The sequence below is a fragment of the Sturnira hondurensis genome, unplaced genomic scaffold, assembly GCF_014824575.4.
Source record: "Sturnira hondurensis isolate 20B ecotype Veracruz unplaced genomic scaffold, ASM1482457v3 Scaffold0020489, whole genome shotgun sequence".
Lineage (NCBI taxonomy): Eukaryota > Metazoa > Chordata > Mammalia > Chiroptera > Phyllostomidae > Sturnira > Sturnira hondurensis.
In genome coordinates, this window is record NW_028093120.1 from 524,293 (window position 1) to 543,616 (window position 19,324).

General features: G+C 46.4%; 1 protein-coding gene and 1 pseudogene across 4 annotated transcripts in view; both read left to right on the forward strand.

Moving 5' to 3' along the window:
- The window catches only part of AMOTL1 (angiomotin like 1), a 142,354-nt gene that overhangs the window by 81,262 nt on the left and 41,768 nt on the right, over positions 1-19,324 (forward strand). For all 4 annotated transcript variants that reach the window (XM_037029710.1, XM_037029709.1, XM_037029711.1 and 1 more), the window contains one exon: positions 16,238-16,529. In XM_037029710.1, the coding sequence (XP_036885605.1) occupies positions 16,238-16,529 (292 nt within the window). The remainder of the gene's footprint in view (positions 1-16,237; positions 16,530-19,324) is intronic.
- On the forward strand, positions 10,477-10,767 carry LOC118975670 (40S ribosomal protein S17-like; annotated as a pseudogene).

Below are 19,324 nucleotides of genomic sequence, written 5' to 3' on the forward strand. Positions count from 1 at the left end.
CCTTCCCTTTGGCTTAACTGTTTGTTAAATGGCGATGCATAACGTGGATTGGTTTGCTGCTAGTTTTTTAGGAAGATACTTGTTTTTTCTCATTTTAAATCATTTTTCTTTTTTTTAACATTTGCTTTTTGTCACTTGGCAATAGGTGTGATATTGCCAAGGTGGGAGACATAGGAACACGAGGGGGGAAGCACTTCTTGAGATCTACTCCTTTATTTGTGGAAAGTGTCCTTTGTCTCAAGTTTGTGACGTCAAAAAAAGAGGACATGTATGAGGAACTTGAGTCACTAGCCAGGCTTGGCAGCTGGTTGCGCATGACATCAGAATGTCCTAGGAGACGTAACAGACAGGCCATTGAGGCTGGGCCCCAGAACTACAAGGCCCCTTTGTGAGCCTGGCCCTGCCAGCCAGCCAGCGTGGCTCCAGCAGCACAGCCCTGGGCCGGCAGGGTAAACAAAGTTGCATCCACACCAGTCCTGCTTCTGATGCTTTCCCCGTGGCCCAAACTCCAAGGGTTGGATCTGAAACTCAGCAGTGAGTGAGGTTCAAGCTGTCTTTGCCCCAAAAGATGGGCAGGACTCTTTCCAATTTCACTGACATACTCCCTTGTGCTTAAAGGGTTATCTGTCCTAAATGGCGATGGTTAGGAGGCTGCTGGGTCAATATATCATAGACTTCTGGAGGAGAAGGACAGCCTCTGAGTGGGAAAACAGTACATCTCCTTGCCTGATGCTTCAGGAATGGGCTCAGTGTTCTGCTAATATTTATTCTCTCACCTGCTCTGATCTGCTAAAGATGGAGATGTGCGTGGATTACTGTAAAGCACTTTAGGCCTCTTTCGTGGGAAACGCCATGCAGAGGCCACTAGTGAAGGCCTAGTGCTCCACCCCGGTATTTGTTGTGGGTGAGCTACACACCTCCATCAGTGAGGCTGCTGGAGGTGGAGGCACTACGGCGACCTCACCTTACCAAGGTAGCTTGGTGGGGAGCCCGGGGAACAAGAGCCGGCCGTGGATAAAGGCTCTGGTTTGTTCGGCTCCATCTTCCTCTTTCTTCACTTTGAAAGTGGCAATGGGTAGCAATGAAGACAGGGTGAGAATTGGACAGGCTGCTCTATGGAGAATTATTCCTCTTAAAAAAAAAAAATGCAAGCACAGATGTTAATCTGTGAAAACCAGCACTTCCAGAAGCTGCGAGTTGGCTTCTACCATCTGTACTGTTAACGGAAGAGAATGCATGAAATGAGTATCAGTGGATGATCTGATTTTTATCAAAGCAGTTTGGAGTACAGTAGTCAAATGCGTGTTTATTTTTCAAAAAAAACCTGCCCATGTTTCTAAAGTGGAAACTAAAATGCTAAAGAATTACTTAAAGTACCCTACTTCCTTCATATAACCACCGTTATCATTTTCCTATACAAATTAATTTTTCATGTTATAATCCTAGATTCTACTCAGTTTAGTATCTTAGCTTTTTTTAGATAGTATTTTATCAGGTTTATCTCACAGTATTTGTTTCTACCTTTTTATTGCTGCATTTCATAAGGTATATAATTTACATGGCTTTATAAATAATGTTGTGAACATCGTCATGCATACCAAATTTTCATGATTCCTAAAGAGTGAAACCAAATGGTTTCATTCTTTAGGAATCGTTATTTAGAAGTGCAATTATTGGGTAAAATTGTAATGACTTCTGGCACTGGATAACTTTGTAAAAATGTTACAGGGCCTATTTCACTGTACTTTGACCAACATTAGGTCATTATAATTAGAAAAGCTTTGCTAATTAGTATTAACTCCTTATTTTAATTTGCAGTTATCAGCTTGCTAAATTTTGGGTGGGTATATTTTGGTAATTAGATTTATTTGACCTTGAATATTGGTTCTTTATGTTTGTGTTCATTTGATTTGTTATATATGTTTGATGGATTCGAAGTAAACTGAAACCTGTGTTCTCTAACATTTGCTCTAATGTCCCAGTTTCTAGAATTCCACTTCCACTCTTGGCAGGTAACAACAGAGTGGAGGAGGTAGCCGAGGACTAAACTTGCAAGCGTCTGCAGTGTGCCAGGCGTTTTGTGTGGGTTGCCCTTAATCTTCACACCAGCCCTAAGGGGCGCACACTGCTGATGTCCGTTTTCTCACAGATGACAAACTTGGGCTTAGCCAGGTCCCCAGTAGGGGCCACTGGGGAGGAAGAGATGTTTCTCTCCCTGTCTTTCTCCCTCCCGTCCTCTCTCTAAAAAAAGCAATAAATAAACTCATAAAAAACAACAACAACTTAGGCTTAGAGAGAGAGAGTAAAGTGATTTAGTCACGGGCACCAGTTCCACAGTGCGCCGCAGCCAGGAGCAGACCTGGGTGTTTGTCACGCCCTGCACGTGGAGGCAGACGTGTCCATGTCCATGTGGTGTCACTCATCTTGTGAGTTTCTAATCAGGTTTGTATGTCACACCTGGTGCCCAGCCTGGACTCCGCCCACCCCTCTGGCTCTTTTTAGGAAGACCAGAAAACTGATTAAGTATTCCAGACTCTGGGAGGAAAGTCCTCCGGATACCCTTTCTCTCTGGACGTCAAACTTAACCTTGCTGACAGCTGTGGCTGTGAGCTTGAGTCTGTCTCGAGTGAGTATGCTGTCATTTGCAAGGGAGGACTCGGGACAGCATTGTTTCTTGCCTTAGACTCTTTTTGCCTTAGCCAATTTTTAGCAGAATGTTTCAGTTATGGAAAATAAGCACTATTTTAATGATTCATTTTTATGTTTCAGGTAGTATGAGTTTGGAAAAAGTCACTGCTGTTGGTAAAAAGAGCGTTTTCCCACTCTTTGAGCCTCTCCATTGCCTTTTTTGCCCTCTACCTGGGCTGCATCTTGCCCGTTCAGCATGGGGAGTTTGACTTACTAACTCCCTGGAAGCAGAGAAGAGTGGTAACTGTCATTATTAATATTTTATCCACCTATGAATATGTGAATTTAAGTTTTAGCATGTAGAAAGATACTATATAAAAGCTTAAAATGCCCTTCTGTTAAGCTGATAAAAACGTTGTATAAGATGATGCCCGAGGAAGAGGTGCTGTGACTTTCCTTCCACCAAGTGCGCTCGCTCTGCCTTCTCCTTCACCACCCCCACCCGCCCCATCCGCCCAGGAGGCGTGCAGTGTCCCGCCTTCATGGAGGGAACCCATGGTGCGGCCAGTCCCCCAGATTGCTGATATTTTTCTTTAAAAAAAACACCACAACAACAATGTGCATTTCTGCCCACAAAAGCTCCTGGTTTGGTTTTATTTGAGATGGAGTCAAAGTTATTGACATTCTCTTGAGACCTTGCGGAATGACAGTGCAAGGACGGGGGAGGGACAAAGGGGGACTGAGCCCGGGAGAGGCCACGTGGCAAATTAGAAGCCTGTCCCCAGGAAACCCACACAGTGCAGCCAGAAGGCAGGTTAAACCATGAACACACATAAAGGCATGTGCTGAAGAGCAGGTCATACTCTTGGTGGGCTTGAGGTTTGGAATGTGCTGTAGCGTAAGAAAGAATGTTTGGTGGTCCTGCCTTGAGTCAGAAATGGCTGGAGGAGGAAGGAGAATTTTTGGAGTTAGTGTGTGTTTCCAATGTAGGGAATTATGGTTTGCAGTTTAAATAGTTGTGAAAATCAATTGCTGTGTGGGACCAGAAGGTAAGCCAGACCCACGGCTGCTGGATTAAAAACTATCCCTTAACAAAAAACGAGGCTGTAAAGCCTTATTTAAATTCCACCAGCTAAACATGTGTTTTGAATACCAACATAAGAACTCACGAGTTTCTCCAATTTGTAAACTGAATTATAGCTGGGTGAGCCAAGTGAAATGCCCTGTTTATCCTGAGAAACATCTCTGCAGTATGGGAATTTCAAAAGGCTAGGGTCAAGTTCAGGTTACTTTCTCAGGAAACCTAACACACTTCCAGCTGTAGTGAATTAAATGAGTGACTTCTCCAAACAAGAGGATTATCTGTATCCATCCTGCATAGCAATAATTATGAAGTAAGTTTACCCAAGAGTCCAGTCTGAATATGAACTGTGGTTAGTCTTACGGTATCTGCACAGACCAAGGGGGCAACTTGGGAAGCTGAGGGTTTGGGAAAATAAGATTCAAGGGGCTTTCAGTTCAGGCTCTTCTACTTTGTGACAAATTGCATGAGTTCTTTGAGCCTCGGTTTTCTTATCTGTACCTTGTCATGGCTGAATTTTCCTGGAACTAATCACTGTTCTCCCCTGCATAAATAAAACTTGTTCATCGTAGAAAATTTTAAAGTATATGTACTTTCTGCTCCTCTCCCTCACCAAAAAAAAAAAGCAAAAGAAGGAAAATGAAAATTGCCCACAGTCCCATTATCCAAAGATAACCACTCTTTAATACTCTGCTTATTATGTTCCTTGAAGGTCAGAAAAGTATAAGGAAATATCGTAAGTTGGAAAGCTCTGTGTAAAATAAGGTATTGAGTTGGCCAAAAAGTTCGTTTCATTTTTTCCATAAGAGATGCATTTTCCATTTTCAGCAACAGTATTATTGATTTGGATATTTTGAGTATGTCAGCTATCTCCTACATGGTAGAACATTAATTGTTCTCTTGATTTGATCACTATCAACTTCAGCTGGTCTGCTCGACCATGGAGCATCATCAGTGAGAAACCAACACAGAACTTCACAAACCACACCTGACACGTTCGATCGGCCACAGCATCTTCTCCACACACTGCACAAATCTCTTTGTGTGTTTCAGTTGTGTTTTTACCTTTCTTGAAATATTAAAGCATAATACGCTGAAAATGTTACATATTTTCTTCCATCTTCAACATTAAAATGGCTACGCCAAAAATTCACCAATTTCTATGTGTTTCTTAAATGCATGCTATAAGACAGCTGTTACCATACAATCTAACAAAACTGTTTCCAACGAAGTTAAAAGACAAAGAAGCGCTACTTAGAGCCATCTTCCTGGAAAAACCAAACAAACGTTTTGGCCAGCTCAATATTCTTAGTGAGAAGTCTTAAAATTTGAACCTCTTCATAGTTAAGAAGATTTTTATTATTTCATCTCATTTTTTATTTTTATATTTTACTGTTTACTTTCCTCTGATTATTAAAATAACAATAGTTTTTTCGTTTTATTTTAAAATTTTTATAATGTAAATGTATTGCTTAGATTATGAAATGTTTTTTCAAGTAGCCATCCATGTTCAATGTAGAAATTATATAAAGAATAGAAAAAGGTGAAAAACCGAAAGGAAACTCATAATCACATCACTTGAAGATAGTCACTCTGAACTTTCATGATAGTTCCTTCTAGTCATGTTTCTAATGAAATCCTAGTAAGAATCATATCTCTGTTTTCCTTTTTACTGAATTTACTGGGGTGGCACTGGTTAACAAAATTACACAGGCCCCAGATGCTCAGTTCCACAGCACATTGTCTGTGCACTGTGTGTGTGCTCACCGCCCCAAGTCAGGTCTCCGTCCACCACCATTTATTTATGCCCCAGCAGTCACCACACTGTTTTCTGTGTCCATGAGTTTCTCTCTCTCTCTCTCTCTTTTTGCTCTTCTGTATTGTATCTTGAGAATTTAAAAAGAAATCTTTACCTAGGAGTTCAGTAAAAGCTTGTTGAACTGAATTGTTAATGTTGATAAACTGAAAAAAGTTGTTTTGACTTTATTTCTCTACTACTAAGTTCCCTTTGGGAAATGTATTAGCTGCTTGCATTTTTCTTTCAGATTAGTTGATCACATCCTCCATCTATTTATCCATTGATGTTCCTTTTCCTGCTGTGTTTTGAAAAATTTTGGTCAGTCACAGGACCTGTATTTATTAAATATTAGCATAGGGGCCTAATTGTAGATAAACGTCTAGTTTACTATATTGATCACCATTGATGCTTGGGAATCTGGGGCCAAGACGGTGGGGACTGCTGCTCTGTTTGATGAAATGCTCTGATGCTCGCAGAACTCTGGAATTGTCTCTCCAAAAACGAGGCCTTGTGGCCTATGGGCAGCGTGCTCTACAGCAGTGCTGACAGAAATATAATGTGATTATTAGACCCATAGGTCTAATGAAAAACTTTCTAGCAGCCACACTTTTGAAAACTTAAACAAGTGAAATCATTTTAAAACATATTTCATTAACCCATATAAAACAATTTTTAAAATAGGTTTTAGTTAGCTCTGGCTGGTGTGGCTTAGTGGATTGAGCACCAGCCTGTGAACCAAGGGGTTACTGGGTCAATTCCCAGTCAGGGCACATGCCTGGGTTGTGGGCCAAATCCCAGTAGGGGGCGCATGAGAGGCCACCCCACATTGATGTGTCTGTCCCTCTCATTCTCCCTCCCTTCCCCTCTGTCTAAAAATAAACAAAAAAAATTTTAAAAAACCAAACAGGTTTTAGTCAATCCATTATATCCAAAATATTATTACTTGAATAAAACACCTATTAATGAGGTATTTTACATTTTTTGTACTAAGTATTTACATGGTGGTGTGTATTTTATACCCCCTGCACGTCTTGATTCAGGCTAGCCACATAATTCTGGTGTTTGGGAGCCACATGTGGCTGTGGCTGCTGTTTTGGATGGCACAGGCCTGGAAGGAAGTGAGGGTCTATGCCCAAGAGAGAGTGTGCAGGTATCATCTTGAGGCCACGCTCTTGTTCTGCTTTGCATTGGGAGAAAACTGTACAAGTGGGAGATTCTAAGGTGCTCAAGGCCACTTTGATTCCTCATCGAGGCTTTAGGATTCGGGGCTGTGCTTCTCGCCACGCAGTGTCTGACGAGGAAGGGATAACCAAGGGAGGCTTCTTGCCTTTCTCCTCAGACCCATTAGCAATGTGTGATAAAACAGTAGAGGCTAACAGTTATAACTCCTTTCCTAGAGAGAGACGCCATGTGCAATGCTTTATATGCATTATCTCATTTAATGCTTACAGCTCTGAGAAGTGGGTGCAAGTATGGTTACATGGCTAGACAGAAGCAGGACCAGAAAAAAGAGACCCCGTATTAAGGACCAGTGCTGTCCTGTACCAGTGTGGGGAGAAGAAAGCCCTGGCAAGGTGCAGTGTAGTGGGTTCGAGACCCCCAGTTGACAGCCCAGTTTTTTGCTGCGTAAAAACTGTGTGACCTCTGGTTCGTGAATCTTCTGAGCCTTGGCATGTGTGCTTTATAAGTAGGACAGTAATATATGACATTGGAGTAGTGAGTACCCAAGTTTGAGAGAATTAGACAGTGGATGTACAGTGTCATGTGTGGAACATTTACATACAGGTATAATGTAAATACATTAATTTAATAAGCAAACTGGTATATGAAGCTTGTATGCAGAGAGTAGCCAATGGTTGATTAGATGTCACCAATGACCTTGTTTTCCTAATCTAAAGAGCATCATCACTCTAGTTTTGAGCTGCATTTTGTGACGCCAAATACGTGAGAAGGACAGTGGCATGGAGCCTTATTGTTATATTGGCAACATCATGATTTGAGGTTCTACCTATGTTATCCAGCACAAGTCTAAATACCAGAGGCCTCTTCCTCAATAATACGCTGTTGAACGTTTCTCCGTTCTTTGCAAGCGCATCAAGCATATGTGGTCTGCTAACTTGCCCTTGCACTTGGGGCCAAGCCAGCTGACAACAATTTGATGGCTATCAACTTAGTAGTATAAGTCATAATTTTCTACCCTCAAACCATAGTCATGCTAATAATTAGGGAGAAAAGACACATGTGTTTGAAAAATTAAATAATATTACACTTAAATAACAATTAAAGAGAGAAAAAAAACATGGCCTTAGGCAGTGGTGGTAGATTGTCAGGAGAGTGCTTCAGGCAAGGTTCTAAGTTTGGAGGGAAAATGGGTGCGGATTCTGGGGTGGGGCGGCGCACAGCCTGGTCCAAGCCGTGGACAGTGGAGGACCAGCCCACAGGACTTCTCTGTAGGGCCTCTGTTTTGTCTCTTAGATGTGGCTCTTTAAATGCTGTGATTCTTGTTTTTAATACGTCCCTGTGGACCTGGGGAGAGGAGGCCCTGCTCAGACATATTTAAATCACTGGGTAGTTCTGTGGCAGATGGGAAGGGGTCGCTTTCTGCAGTGTTCCCAAGGCTCATTGGGTTCCCTGAGCAAAGGAGCAGGATGCGTTGGTGGTGCCTGCCTCGGCCTCAGTTTTCCTAAGGATTAAGCAAGGTAATGAAAAACGCGGTGCCCTGCAGATGATGTAGACCTCGATAAATGTTAGTTGAATGCTCTTTGTAGAGAAGACCTTCTGTGAAAATAACGATGAATGTAAGTAATAGTCAAAGAGACAACTCAGGCAGGTTTCTAGCCTTCATGTTTCCCCTGAGGCTGCTGGAGCCTCCAAAGAGTTCTCATGCTTTTGTGCTGGGGACATGGCAGTGGCTCTAGCTGGGCCACAAGAACCCAGGGGCGGAGGGCCCAGGAGGGCTGCCTGCCCTCTCTGCTTTCGCCGGTGCAGGGAAATGGCAAACTGCATAGATTCTGGAATCGGAAAGCCTGGGCTTAGATCTCATTTATATTCCTAATATCTCTGTCTTACAGGGGTGGGCAAAAGTAGGTTTACAGTTTGTATGGCAAATAATACAATAATTAATACACGATAATACAAGAAATAGCCTGTTTCATGTACTCAGAACTGTAAACCTACTTTTACCACCTATGTGTATTGCAGACCACTCTGCCTGGTTCTAGGAATTATATCTCGATCCCTTGTGTCTAAGGGCGAGGGACAACCTCTGGAATGTGAGCCGAAGGAGANAGAGTGCTTCAGGCAAGGTTCTAAGTTTGGAGGGAAAATGGGTGCGGATTCTGGGGTGGGGCGGCGCACAGCCTGGTCCAAGCCGTGGACAGTGGAGGACCAGCCCACAGGACTTCTCTGTAGGGCCTCTGTTTTGTCTCTTAGATGTGGCTCTTTAAATGCTGTGATTCTTGTTTTTAATACGTCCCTGTGGACCTGGGGAGAGGAGGCCCTGCTCAGACATATTTAAATCACTGGGTAGTTCTGTGGCAGATGGGAAGGGGTCGCTTTCTGCAGTGTTCCCAAGGCTCATTGGGTTCCCTGAGCAAAGGAGCAGGATGCGTTGGTGGTGCCTGCCTCGGCCTCAGTTTTCCTAAGGATTAAGCAAGGTAATGAAAAACGCGGTGCCCTGCAGATGATGTAGACCTCGATAAATGTTAGTTGAATGCTCTTTGTAGAGAAGACCTTCTGTGAAAATAACGATGAATGTAAGTAATAGTCGAAGAGACAACTCAGGCAGGTTTCTAGCCTTCATGTTTCCCCTGAGGCTGCTGGAGCCTCCGAAGGGTTCTCATGCTTTTGTGCTGGGGACATGGCGGTGGCTCTGGCTGGGCCACAAGAACCCAGGGGCGAGGGCCCAGGAGGGCTGCCTGCCCTCTCTGCTTTCACCGGTGCAGAGAAATGGCAAACTGCATAGATTCTGGAATCGGAAAGCCTGGGCTTAGATCTCATTTATATTCCTAATATCTCTTGTCTTACAGGGGTGGGCAAAAGTAGGTTTACAGTTTGTATGGCAAATAATACAATAATTAATACATGGTAATACAAGAAATAGCCTGTTTCATGTACTCAGAACTGTAAACCTACTTTTACCACCTATGTATGTTGCAGACCACTCTGCCTGGTTCTAGGAATTATATCTCGATCCCTTGTGGCTAAGGGCGAGGGACAACCTCTGGAATGTGAGCCGAAGGAGACAAAGCTTATCTCTGGTAGCAAACGCTGCCTCAGTTTCCTCTCCCTGCCCCCAAAGCTTGGTCAGAAGTCAATGATGTGTAAGACCCCTCACAGTGGGGGGACAACCTAAGCCAGACTCGATCACTTGGGAGGCCTTCATGGAAGGACTCGGGGGCTGCAACAAAGAGCAATGGACTCTCACCTGCCCCCCCCCCCCCAGCTTTGACATAGCCCAAGTCCCCATGTCCTCCCGGAGAAGCACTTCCTGGCTCTAATCCCCTTAAGCCTGAATACCGGAAGGGGAAGGGTGCAGCTCCTTGCCTTGCTAGAATGTGTCCTGGGGAAAAATCTGGCATCACAAAGACTTCCTGATAAACCTGTGAAATCTGCTCTGCTAAGAGTGCTTTCATTCGTATGTTAAGGGTTCGAGCAGGAAACCCTGAAACTCTGTTCCTGACAGACTCTGAAGCCCTCAGATTTCTTTGAAATGTTATCTACTGTTTGATCCTTACCGCCCTGTATTCCTGTGTATTACAACCCAATAAAAGCCCTGAAGGTGGGGGCTCTAGGCCTTTTTCTCTTCAGAGAAACTGGCCGCTGCTGGCTTTTGTCTCCCCTGAGAAGCTGGCCACTGCTCACTTCTCCTCCCCAAGCAGATCACATCATGTCTCAGTCATATTTACTCTCATCCGTGGCATATGGGGGGACTTGCAAGGAAAGTCGCCCCCACATCTGGCGCCCAAACAGGGACCCATCAAGATGGGCTGCGTTCGCACCAAGACCGCGAAGAAGGCGGCCAGGGTCATTATTGTGAAGTACTACAAGCGCCTGGGCAATGACTTCCACACCAACGAGCGCGTGTGTGAGGAGATCGCCATTATCCCCAGCAAGAAGCTCCGAGACGAGAGCAGGCTATGTCAGGCATATGATGAAGCAGATTCAGAGAGGCCCCGTGAGAGGCATCTCCATCAAGCTGCAGGAGGAGGAGAGAGAGCGGAGGGATAATTACATTTCAGAGGTCATCCCTCGCCCTTAGCCACAAGGGGTCGAGATATAATTCCTAGAACCAGGCAGAACAGTCTACAACACATGTGGTAAAAGTTTTGCAAGTTACCATCCCATGCCTTGTTTTTTCATGTAAATAGACTGACAGTGATACTTATTTTGTAAGGCGGTTATGTAGGTCATCAGGAGATGATGTGTGTAGCAGTGCATACCACAGTGGCCGGAATGTAATCAGTGCCCAATAAGTGGTAACCGTAACAATTTTTATTGGACGGCTAATGAATGCCACACTCAGTGTAGGCTCTGTATTGAGGCCGTGGGTTACCAATGGTAGTTACAGTAATGGTGGTTAGTGGTGACCATCAGTCCAGTGTTTACTTTGTGCCTGGCTTTATACATATTAACTCCTTAAGTCCTTTAACAATGAGCTAAATGGCATATAGCTCCAGGAAACCGAGACCCATGATATCGAATCGGCTAGCTCTCCACTTCCCGATCGAAGAGGGGAAATAGGCTCACCAACAGACAGTTATAGCATGGACTTCATGGGCTGGTAGTTTCTCAGTTAATGATGGTTCCATTACCTCTTTTTCCCTTTTCTCTGTGTCCCCAAGATCATAGCACTGGTATGACCTTGTGTGAAATGTTCCTGTTCTTCAACACTCTTCCCCACTCGTTTACACCAAGCGCAGACCTGCCCCAGATGGCCGAGTAGCGGGGCAGAACCACGGTTTGCTCCCCTACCTGCACCCCGTCCTTTGTCTTGTGGAGTTTATTGAGTGGGTAGCAGTTATATATGAGGTCAGTGTTCTCAGTTTAATAGAAGACTTCCCATTTTGGAAAAGCCTGTCCTTACCTGCCCCTTAAGCTTGGCAAACACCCTTTTCTGCATTGCCACTCGGGTAACCAACTAGTCACCATCCCAGAGACTTAGGCCGTCATGAAGAAAGCACTTCTTTTTTCTTATGTAATAGAGAAAGATAACTGAGAAGATAAGCCCATCATCCACCGTCAGCGAGTTCAAAATCTCACAGTTCAATTCAAAACAAAAGATAAGCCCCCACCCGAAGCTGTGTCGGTCAGAGGGAAGCCCTGGTGCTTCATAACACAGGACTGTGGGTCATCTGGGCCCCCCATCTCCAAGGGGACCACTGTGTTTGTCCCTTGCATTGGATGCAATGTGAAGGGAGTACTTAGGAAATGGGAATGTGCTCCTGCCTTTGAATTGAGGCCATGTAATTTGTGGTTATTCTGCCGTTTGCCAAGGTAGCCTCTTTCCATGAAAAATGTGCAGTAGGATCTAGCCAGCCTTATCCAGGAATGCACTTTATTCAGTACCAGATTAGGGTGAGGTGGGGAGCGATTTGAGTTCATGCCTGATAGGAGGACCTGTAATCTGGGGTGAAGGCTGGGCATTGTGAATGGCACTCGGGGACACTCCACCCTTGGGATGGGGTTGGACCACATACACACACCTTCTCATACACGTGGGCTGACATTCACACACTTCAGTGTGGAAGGGGCCCAGATTCATCAAAATGCAGAAACGTTTTATTTCTAAGGGGATGGCAACATCTTATGTAATAGGTGTGGAGGCGGGGGGGCATGGTTTACATCTGACTTCACTCCTTTCTGAAATCTGAGGGTGGCTGGAGGGTGAAGCTCACTTCCGGAACAGAGAATCACTTTGAGCTCCATGGTTCACCCTGCCTTGGGGAGCTTGGGTCCCAGCTGTTTTCACGGGCCATGGAAGGGCACCTGGATGGAGGTGTAAGGAAATCAATTTGGGAGCTATCATTCAAGCTCAGGTGGAGCCTTTGATATTCGTAAGCTACCTAAGCAAGGCCTGTGGTTAGTTACTCTGTTAGACCGGCTGGGTTTATCTGTGGCCATCTTTATGAGTGTCTGCATTTCCATGTGGGGAGGGCTATGACAACTCTGGTCAGATTGTCTTCTAGAATTTGACATGGAGCTGCCGAGAGTCAACATTCATGGGAACCTTGGCTACAAGAAATACTTATAAAATGAGAGGTCTGGAGGCTTACAGGGTCCAAAAACATTCCAGCATGTCTATTGAAAATACAAGGCCAGGTGACCTCCTGGGAAAAATGGGGGTATCCTGAGAGCTCTGGCTCTGGCTCTGGATGGCCACAGGTAACAGGAGGTGCCACAGGCTAACTGTTAGGGTTCAGAAGTAGCTGGATGTCCTGAGGACTCAGCCCTTTGGAACAGAATGTTGATCACTTTGGGGTTACTGATAATTCTTAGTGCCCCAGTTCCCAGATCGAGACCTGAAGGTTGAGGGGGGGTCAACAAGAAATCTTGTCTCCCCCAGTCTCTGCCAAAGAGAGGCAGCTGTGGTTGGAGAACTAGGTATGGAGACTGTCTCTGCTGTGTGTACCTGTAGAGGTTGTTGTCAGGCGGTACTAGTTTAGGCTGACCAAACATGCAATGGTTCTTGGGAAACGGGTGCATAGGAGTGAGGGAGTTGCTGGGGAGTGGAGACAGGGGGTGGAAATTCACGATCTACATGTAAGAGATAGTACTTGGAATTTGAACAATTAAGGGGCACCTCTATGTGCTCCTATTAACGTGGCTAAAATTAGACTTTTGGTTTGCAGACCTCCTCACCCCAGCAAATCAAAACACAAAAAATTATTTCCTTTCCCAGGACTTCCCCATTTCATAATAGTGCCCCTGTTCATTTGTATGGAGTTCAGATGCTAGCAGTAATTTTTAAAATTTTTCTTCCCTTTCTTTCCCTCCCCCATTATACATATAACATAGCCCAAATCCATCTATTATTTCTTTTCTGGTACTACCTTGTGCGCCTTCATCAGCTCCCACCTAGAGCACACCGACACCTCCTCGGTGGTTGCCTTTTGTCCGTCCTACATGCCTTCTATACAGAAGTCAGAGTAAAGGCAGCTTCTCCACTGGCCTCTGTTTACACCCTAAGGGAAGGCCTGGCCTTGGTTTGCAAAGGCCCTTGTCCNCGGTCAGAGGGAAGCCCTGGTGCTTCATAACACAGGACTGTGGGTCATCTGGGCCCCCCATCTCCAAGGGGACCACTGTGTTTGTCCCTTGCATTGGATGCAATGTGAAGGGAGTACTTAGGAAATGGGAATGTGCTCCTGCCTTTGAATTGAGGCCATGTAATTTGTGGTTATTGTGCCGTTTGCCAAGGTAGCCTCTTTCCATGAAAAATGTGCAGTAGGATCTAGCCAGCTTTATCCAGGAATGCACTTTATTCAGTACCAGATCAGGGTGAGGGGGGAGCGATCTGAGTTCATGCCTGATAGGAGGAGCTGTAATCTGGGGTGAAGGCTGGGCATTGTGAATGGCACTCAGGGACACTCCACCCTTGGGGTGGGGTTGGACCTCATACACACACCTCCTCATACACGTGGGCTGACATTCACACACTTCAGTGTGGAAGGGGCCCAGATTCATCAAAATACAGAAACGTTTTATTTCTAAGGGGATGGCAACATCTTATGTAATAGGTGTGGAGGGCGGGGGGAGGGCATGGCTTACATCTGACTTCACTCCTTTCTGAAATCTGAGGGTGGCTGGAGGGTGAAGCTCACTTCCGGAACAGAGAATCACTTTGAGCTCCATGGTTCACCCTGCCTGGGGGAGCTTGGGTCCCAGCTGTTTTCACGGGCCATGGAAGGGCACCTGGATGGAGGTGTAAGGAAATCAAGTTGGGAGCTATCATTCAAGCTAAGGTGGAGCCTTTGATATTCGTAAGCTACCTAAGCAAGGCCTGTGGTTAGTTACTCTGTTAGACCGGCTGGGTTTATTCTGTGGCCATCTTTATGAGTGTCTGCATTTCCATGTGGGGAGGGCTATGACAACTCTGGTTAGATTGTCTTCTAGAATTTGACATGGAGCTGCCGAGAGTCAACATTCATGGGAACCTTGGATACAAGAAATACTTATAAAATGAGAGGTCTGGAGGCTCACAGGGTCCAAAAACATTCCAGCATGTCTATTGAAAATACAAGGCCAGGTGACCTCCTGGGAAAAATGGGGGTATCCTGAGAGCTCTGGCTCTGGCTCTGGATGGCCACAGGTAACAGGAGGCGCCACAGGCTAACTGTTAGGGTTCAGAAGTAGCTGGATGTCCTGAGGACTCAGACCTTTGGAACAGAATGTTGATCACTTTGGGGTTACTGATAATTCTTAGTGCCCCAGTTCCCAGATCGAGACCTGAAGGTTGAGGGGGGGGTCAACAAGAAATCTCGTCTCTCCCAGTCTCTGCTGAAGGGAGGCAGCTGTGGTTGGAGAACTAGGTATGGAGACTGTCTCTGCTGTGTGTACCTGTAGAGGTGGTTGTCAGGCAGTACTAGCTTAGGCTGACCAAAAATGCAATGGTTCTTGGGAAACGGGTGCATAGGAGTGAGGGGGTTGCTGGGGAGTGGAGACAGGGGGTGGAAATTCATGATCTACATGTAAGAGATAGTACCTGGAATTTGAACAATTAAGGGGCACCTCTGTGTGTTCCTATTAATGTGGCTAAAACTAGACTTTTGGTTTGCAGACCTCGTCACCCCAGCAAATCAAAACACAAAAAATTATTTCCTTTCCCAGGACTTCCCCATTTCATAATAGTGCCCCTGTTCATTTGTGTGGAGTTCAGATGCTAGCAGTAATTTTTAAAATTTTTCTTTCCTTTCTTTCCCTCCACCATTATACATATAACATAGCCCAAATCCATCCATTATTTCTTTTCTGGTACTACTTTGTGTGCCTTCATCAGCTCCCACCTAGAGCACACCGACACCTCCTCGGTGGTTGCCTTTTGTCCATTCTCGCCGCCCTACATGCCTTCTATACAGAAGTCAGAGTAAAGGCAGCTTCTCCACTGGCCTCTGTTTACACCCTAAGGGAAGGCCTGGCCTTGGTTTGCAAAGGCCTTTGTCCATCCCTCTGAGCTTAGCTTTTCTTGCTTTTGCTGGCTATGCTTGTGTCTGATTGCTTTCTTCTACTTGATCTTGCCCACACTAAGTCCTGCCCTAGGCCCAGAGCACTGGCCAGTTCCCCTGGAACACGTGTTCCCCGACTTCTCTGCTCCCCCGGCCCCGACCACAAGTCCGATATGCAGGCTTAAACTCTAGCATCATTGTCTCCTGACCTCAGTGTGAGCCAGCCACTCAGTCATTCACTGTCACACTGCTCTGCTTTGTTTTGGGGGAGTACTCATTACTTTTGACTACCTGGCTTTGTTTGTTTATTGTTTGGTGGCTTGCCTGCCTCTGTCCCTGAGAATGTAAGTGCCATGAGAGCAGGGGCCTTATCTGTCTTGCTCACCATACCCACTGCCCAGAGCAGTGCTGATTCAGAGGGATGCATTAAACATCTGTCGAATGAAGTACTGAACCTGCTGTACTCAGCCCGGCCCTGGAGAGTTCATTGATGACCTCTGGTAGTGGGGGCCTGCCTTCCTCTTGCACTGTTTCCTGGGGTCTGATCACTGGTCTTCTGTTCCCTTGCAGCCGCCCATGCCAACTTCCTTTCCCGTCAACAGTGCAGCAGCACAGCCCGATGTCCTCCCAGAATTCCTCCGTCAGCGGGCCTCTGCACTCCACCTCCTTGCCGCTCCCACTTCCGGTGACCCTGGCAGCCCCCCAGCCCCCGCCTGCCGCCTCCCCCAGCCAGCAGCTTGGTCCAGATGCATTTGCGATTGTGGAGCGAGCTCAGCAGATGGTGGAGATACTGACAGAGGAGAACCGGGCTCTTCATCAGGAACTTCAGGGTTACTATGACAATGCTGACAAGCTCCACAAGGTATGTGACTTCCTGAGGGAACAAGAGGGGGTAGGTTCTCTAAAAGGGGCAACAAGTCTTTAACTGCTCATGGGGGGTTGCTTCAGTGTTAACTAGATCCCTTTTGATGCCAGGTACTGTGCATGGCCTGAGACAAAATAAATTTGACATGGTACCTGCCTTGGAGATGCTTACAGTCCAAAAGGGGAGAGTTGCCTGAGCGAAGTAATACCTGCCATAGAACGTCAGAGGCTACAGCAGGTATAGTGGAGGTGGCCCTGGACACAAGACTCAGAGGCTAAATAGCCCTTTCCCAGGTGGACAGTGTGGAATAGGGAACACTAAGGGAACACAGCACAGGGCAGTGAGTGGAGAGAGACAAGTTTTTCTTTAAATCTGGGAATCTCAGACAGCAGCCTTGGGACTGCCATGCTTGTTTCATTAGGGGGTCTCTGCCAAAGAGACCAAGACCTCCCAGCCTTGTTTCTGTGCACTCTACACTTGTGACTTGTCAGGGGAAAGATGCTGTGTAAACCCAGCCTGTGTAGTTACCGTGGGAACATTAGAATGTATGGCAGCCTCCATCCTTCCGGCTTTACACTGAGAGCCAAAGTCAGTGGGAAAACATTCAGCAAGAGTGAACTGTTGCGGAGGGTGGTTTTGTGATGACCCACATGTCTGCACCTGAAATGCTGCAGGGTAGATAAGGTGAGGGGACAAAAGTAATAGGTGTTTTAAGGCAGCGGAGCCACAGGGCCCTTGAGTTTCCTTTCGGCAGCCGAGGAGGCTTGTGTGGTGGAAGGCATCTTATAAGAGTCTATCTAAGCGCCTGGCTCTGTTCTGGACAACCAGGGGCTTTTGTAAAGAGAAAGGTAGGAGCACAGATACTGCCTGACTACAGGAGTGTTGTCATTTGGCTCTACATGACAGTTAATGCTCCTGATGGCCATTTAGCGTTCACTATTCAGTGCGGATCTCTCACGGAGAGTCTGCTCTTTTTGCTGCTCCGGGTTTCAGAATGGTCGGCGCCTCTGATTTTTTGTGGGTCTGCAGTGAACAGCTGAGAGCAGCGGGTTTAATGATACAAATGTGCAGACAGAATCTGCCCCGGCGCATTTGTGCGAAGCTTCCATGAAATGGTCTGGAGCTCCCTGGAGTCAAGACCAGGCTTGGCTCGGAGAGCTTTGGCTGCCTCTATCGGAGAGGAAAAATGAGGGCCAGAGACAAACAGGCTGCCTAAATATTGCTGCCTCACCGCCACCCCAGCCACACCCTTAGAAGGCGGGTCTCAAGCCTGCCGTCTCCTGGCCTTGGCTCTCAGTCATGGCCCAGGCCCCAGCTCGCCTCTGACACCTCCCCAGGCAGCCTCTTTCCAGGTATGGTCTAAAAATTGGAAAGGGCCAACTCCGCCCTTCTGGAAAATGAGCAGTTCTTTCTTCTTGCTAATGGAGCTCTGGCAGACACCTCCAGGAATTATGCAGACCTACCCGAGGGCAGAGTTTTGAACAGTTACATGGAGTGTGCAGAAATTGCGAGGTTTTGTTATTCTTTGTTGACCTGTTTATCAATATATACTTTATTGACCTGTAACAAACATATTTTTCTTGATTTCGATGCACATTTCTAGTTTGAAAAACAAAAATTCATCTCCCAGTGACTTGGTTTCTCTGCACAGAGGATGATTCTTAAATTTTGTGGCCAAAAGGATTTTGATGACTTCTGCAAAAGGAGAAAAGTTAACAGCTGTTTGCCTTCTGAAAACCCAAACTCCTTCGGTACCTTGAATATCATATTTCATTTCATTGCTCTGTCATATATCACACTGGAATTTTCCATTTAAAAACTCAGATGTTGACAAATACTGGCCACACTCATCCCCGGTTCCATAGCTGTGCTCAACAACTCAGACCACGACACACAGGAGCTGCATGAACTCTTCGACTTAGCATTTCACGGCTTGTGTTCCCGAGGTCGTCCTCGGCCCGGGCCCTCCTCAGCATCAGCTCACCACTCGGTTGCCTCTCAGCAGCTGCTTAATTAAGCCTGAGGTCCGGGGAAAGAACTGTCGGATGAGGTGACAACTTCGCTTCACAGTGCGGGGGACCCCCATGTTGGGTGGAGCCGCTGTATTGCGGCTCCTACAATGGCGCCCCTTGCCAGCAATAGCATCCGGTCCAGGATCCTCACGCCATGAGGCTCTTGGTGAGATTCATTGTAAGGGCAGAACCAAAAACAGAAGAATGTTTAATTGCAGGGCTCAGTCTCTGTGCACTGTGCCTGGAACAGAGCGGGAAGGGAGGACTGGACTCGGGGCCACATCCCCGCCCACGGAGAAGGCCTTGTTCCTGGTGGAGGTGGAACGTGGTTCCAGGACCCTCTGAAAGGGTTGTTTTTCAGTATTCCCTTTCGGTCACCCATTTGCTTCTTTTTCTTCCTAGTTTCTCTGAACCATAATTAATGGACAGAACTTCCAGCAGGACCAGACTGTGGGCTACTGAGTGAGTTGGCTCAGAAGCCATCAGGGCATAGACGGACATTTGAAGGGAAGGGGCTCGAAGGCGTTTGGAGGCTGGCGTCAGCGGAGACCCCCTTTTGTCAGCACAGCGATGGCACCTCTGGTTGGGCAGTCCGTGACTGGGACAGCAGGCCTGTCTTTGGTCCTGCGGCTCCCTGAGCTGCGCATAGGAAGGTGCTCAGGGAAGGAGCTTGGAGTGGCTGAGATTTTTCAGGGCCAGTCTCTGCCTATTCGCTTCATGGTGGCAGGGCTTTCAACTCTGCACATGGTTCTGTGCCTGGGACAGTTGACTGCTTTGGAA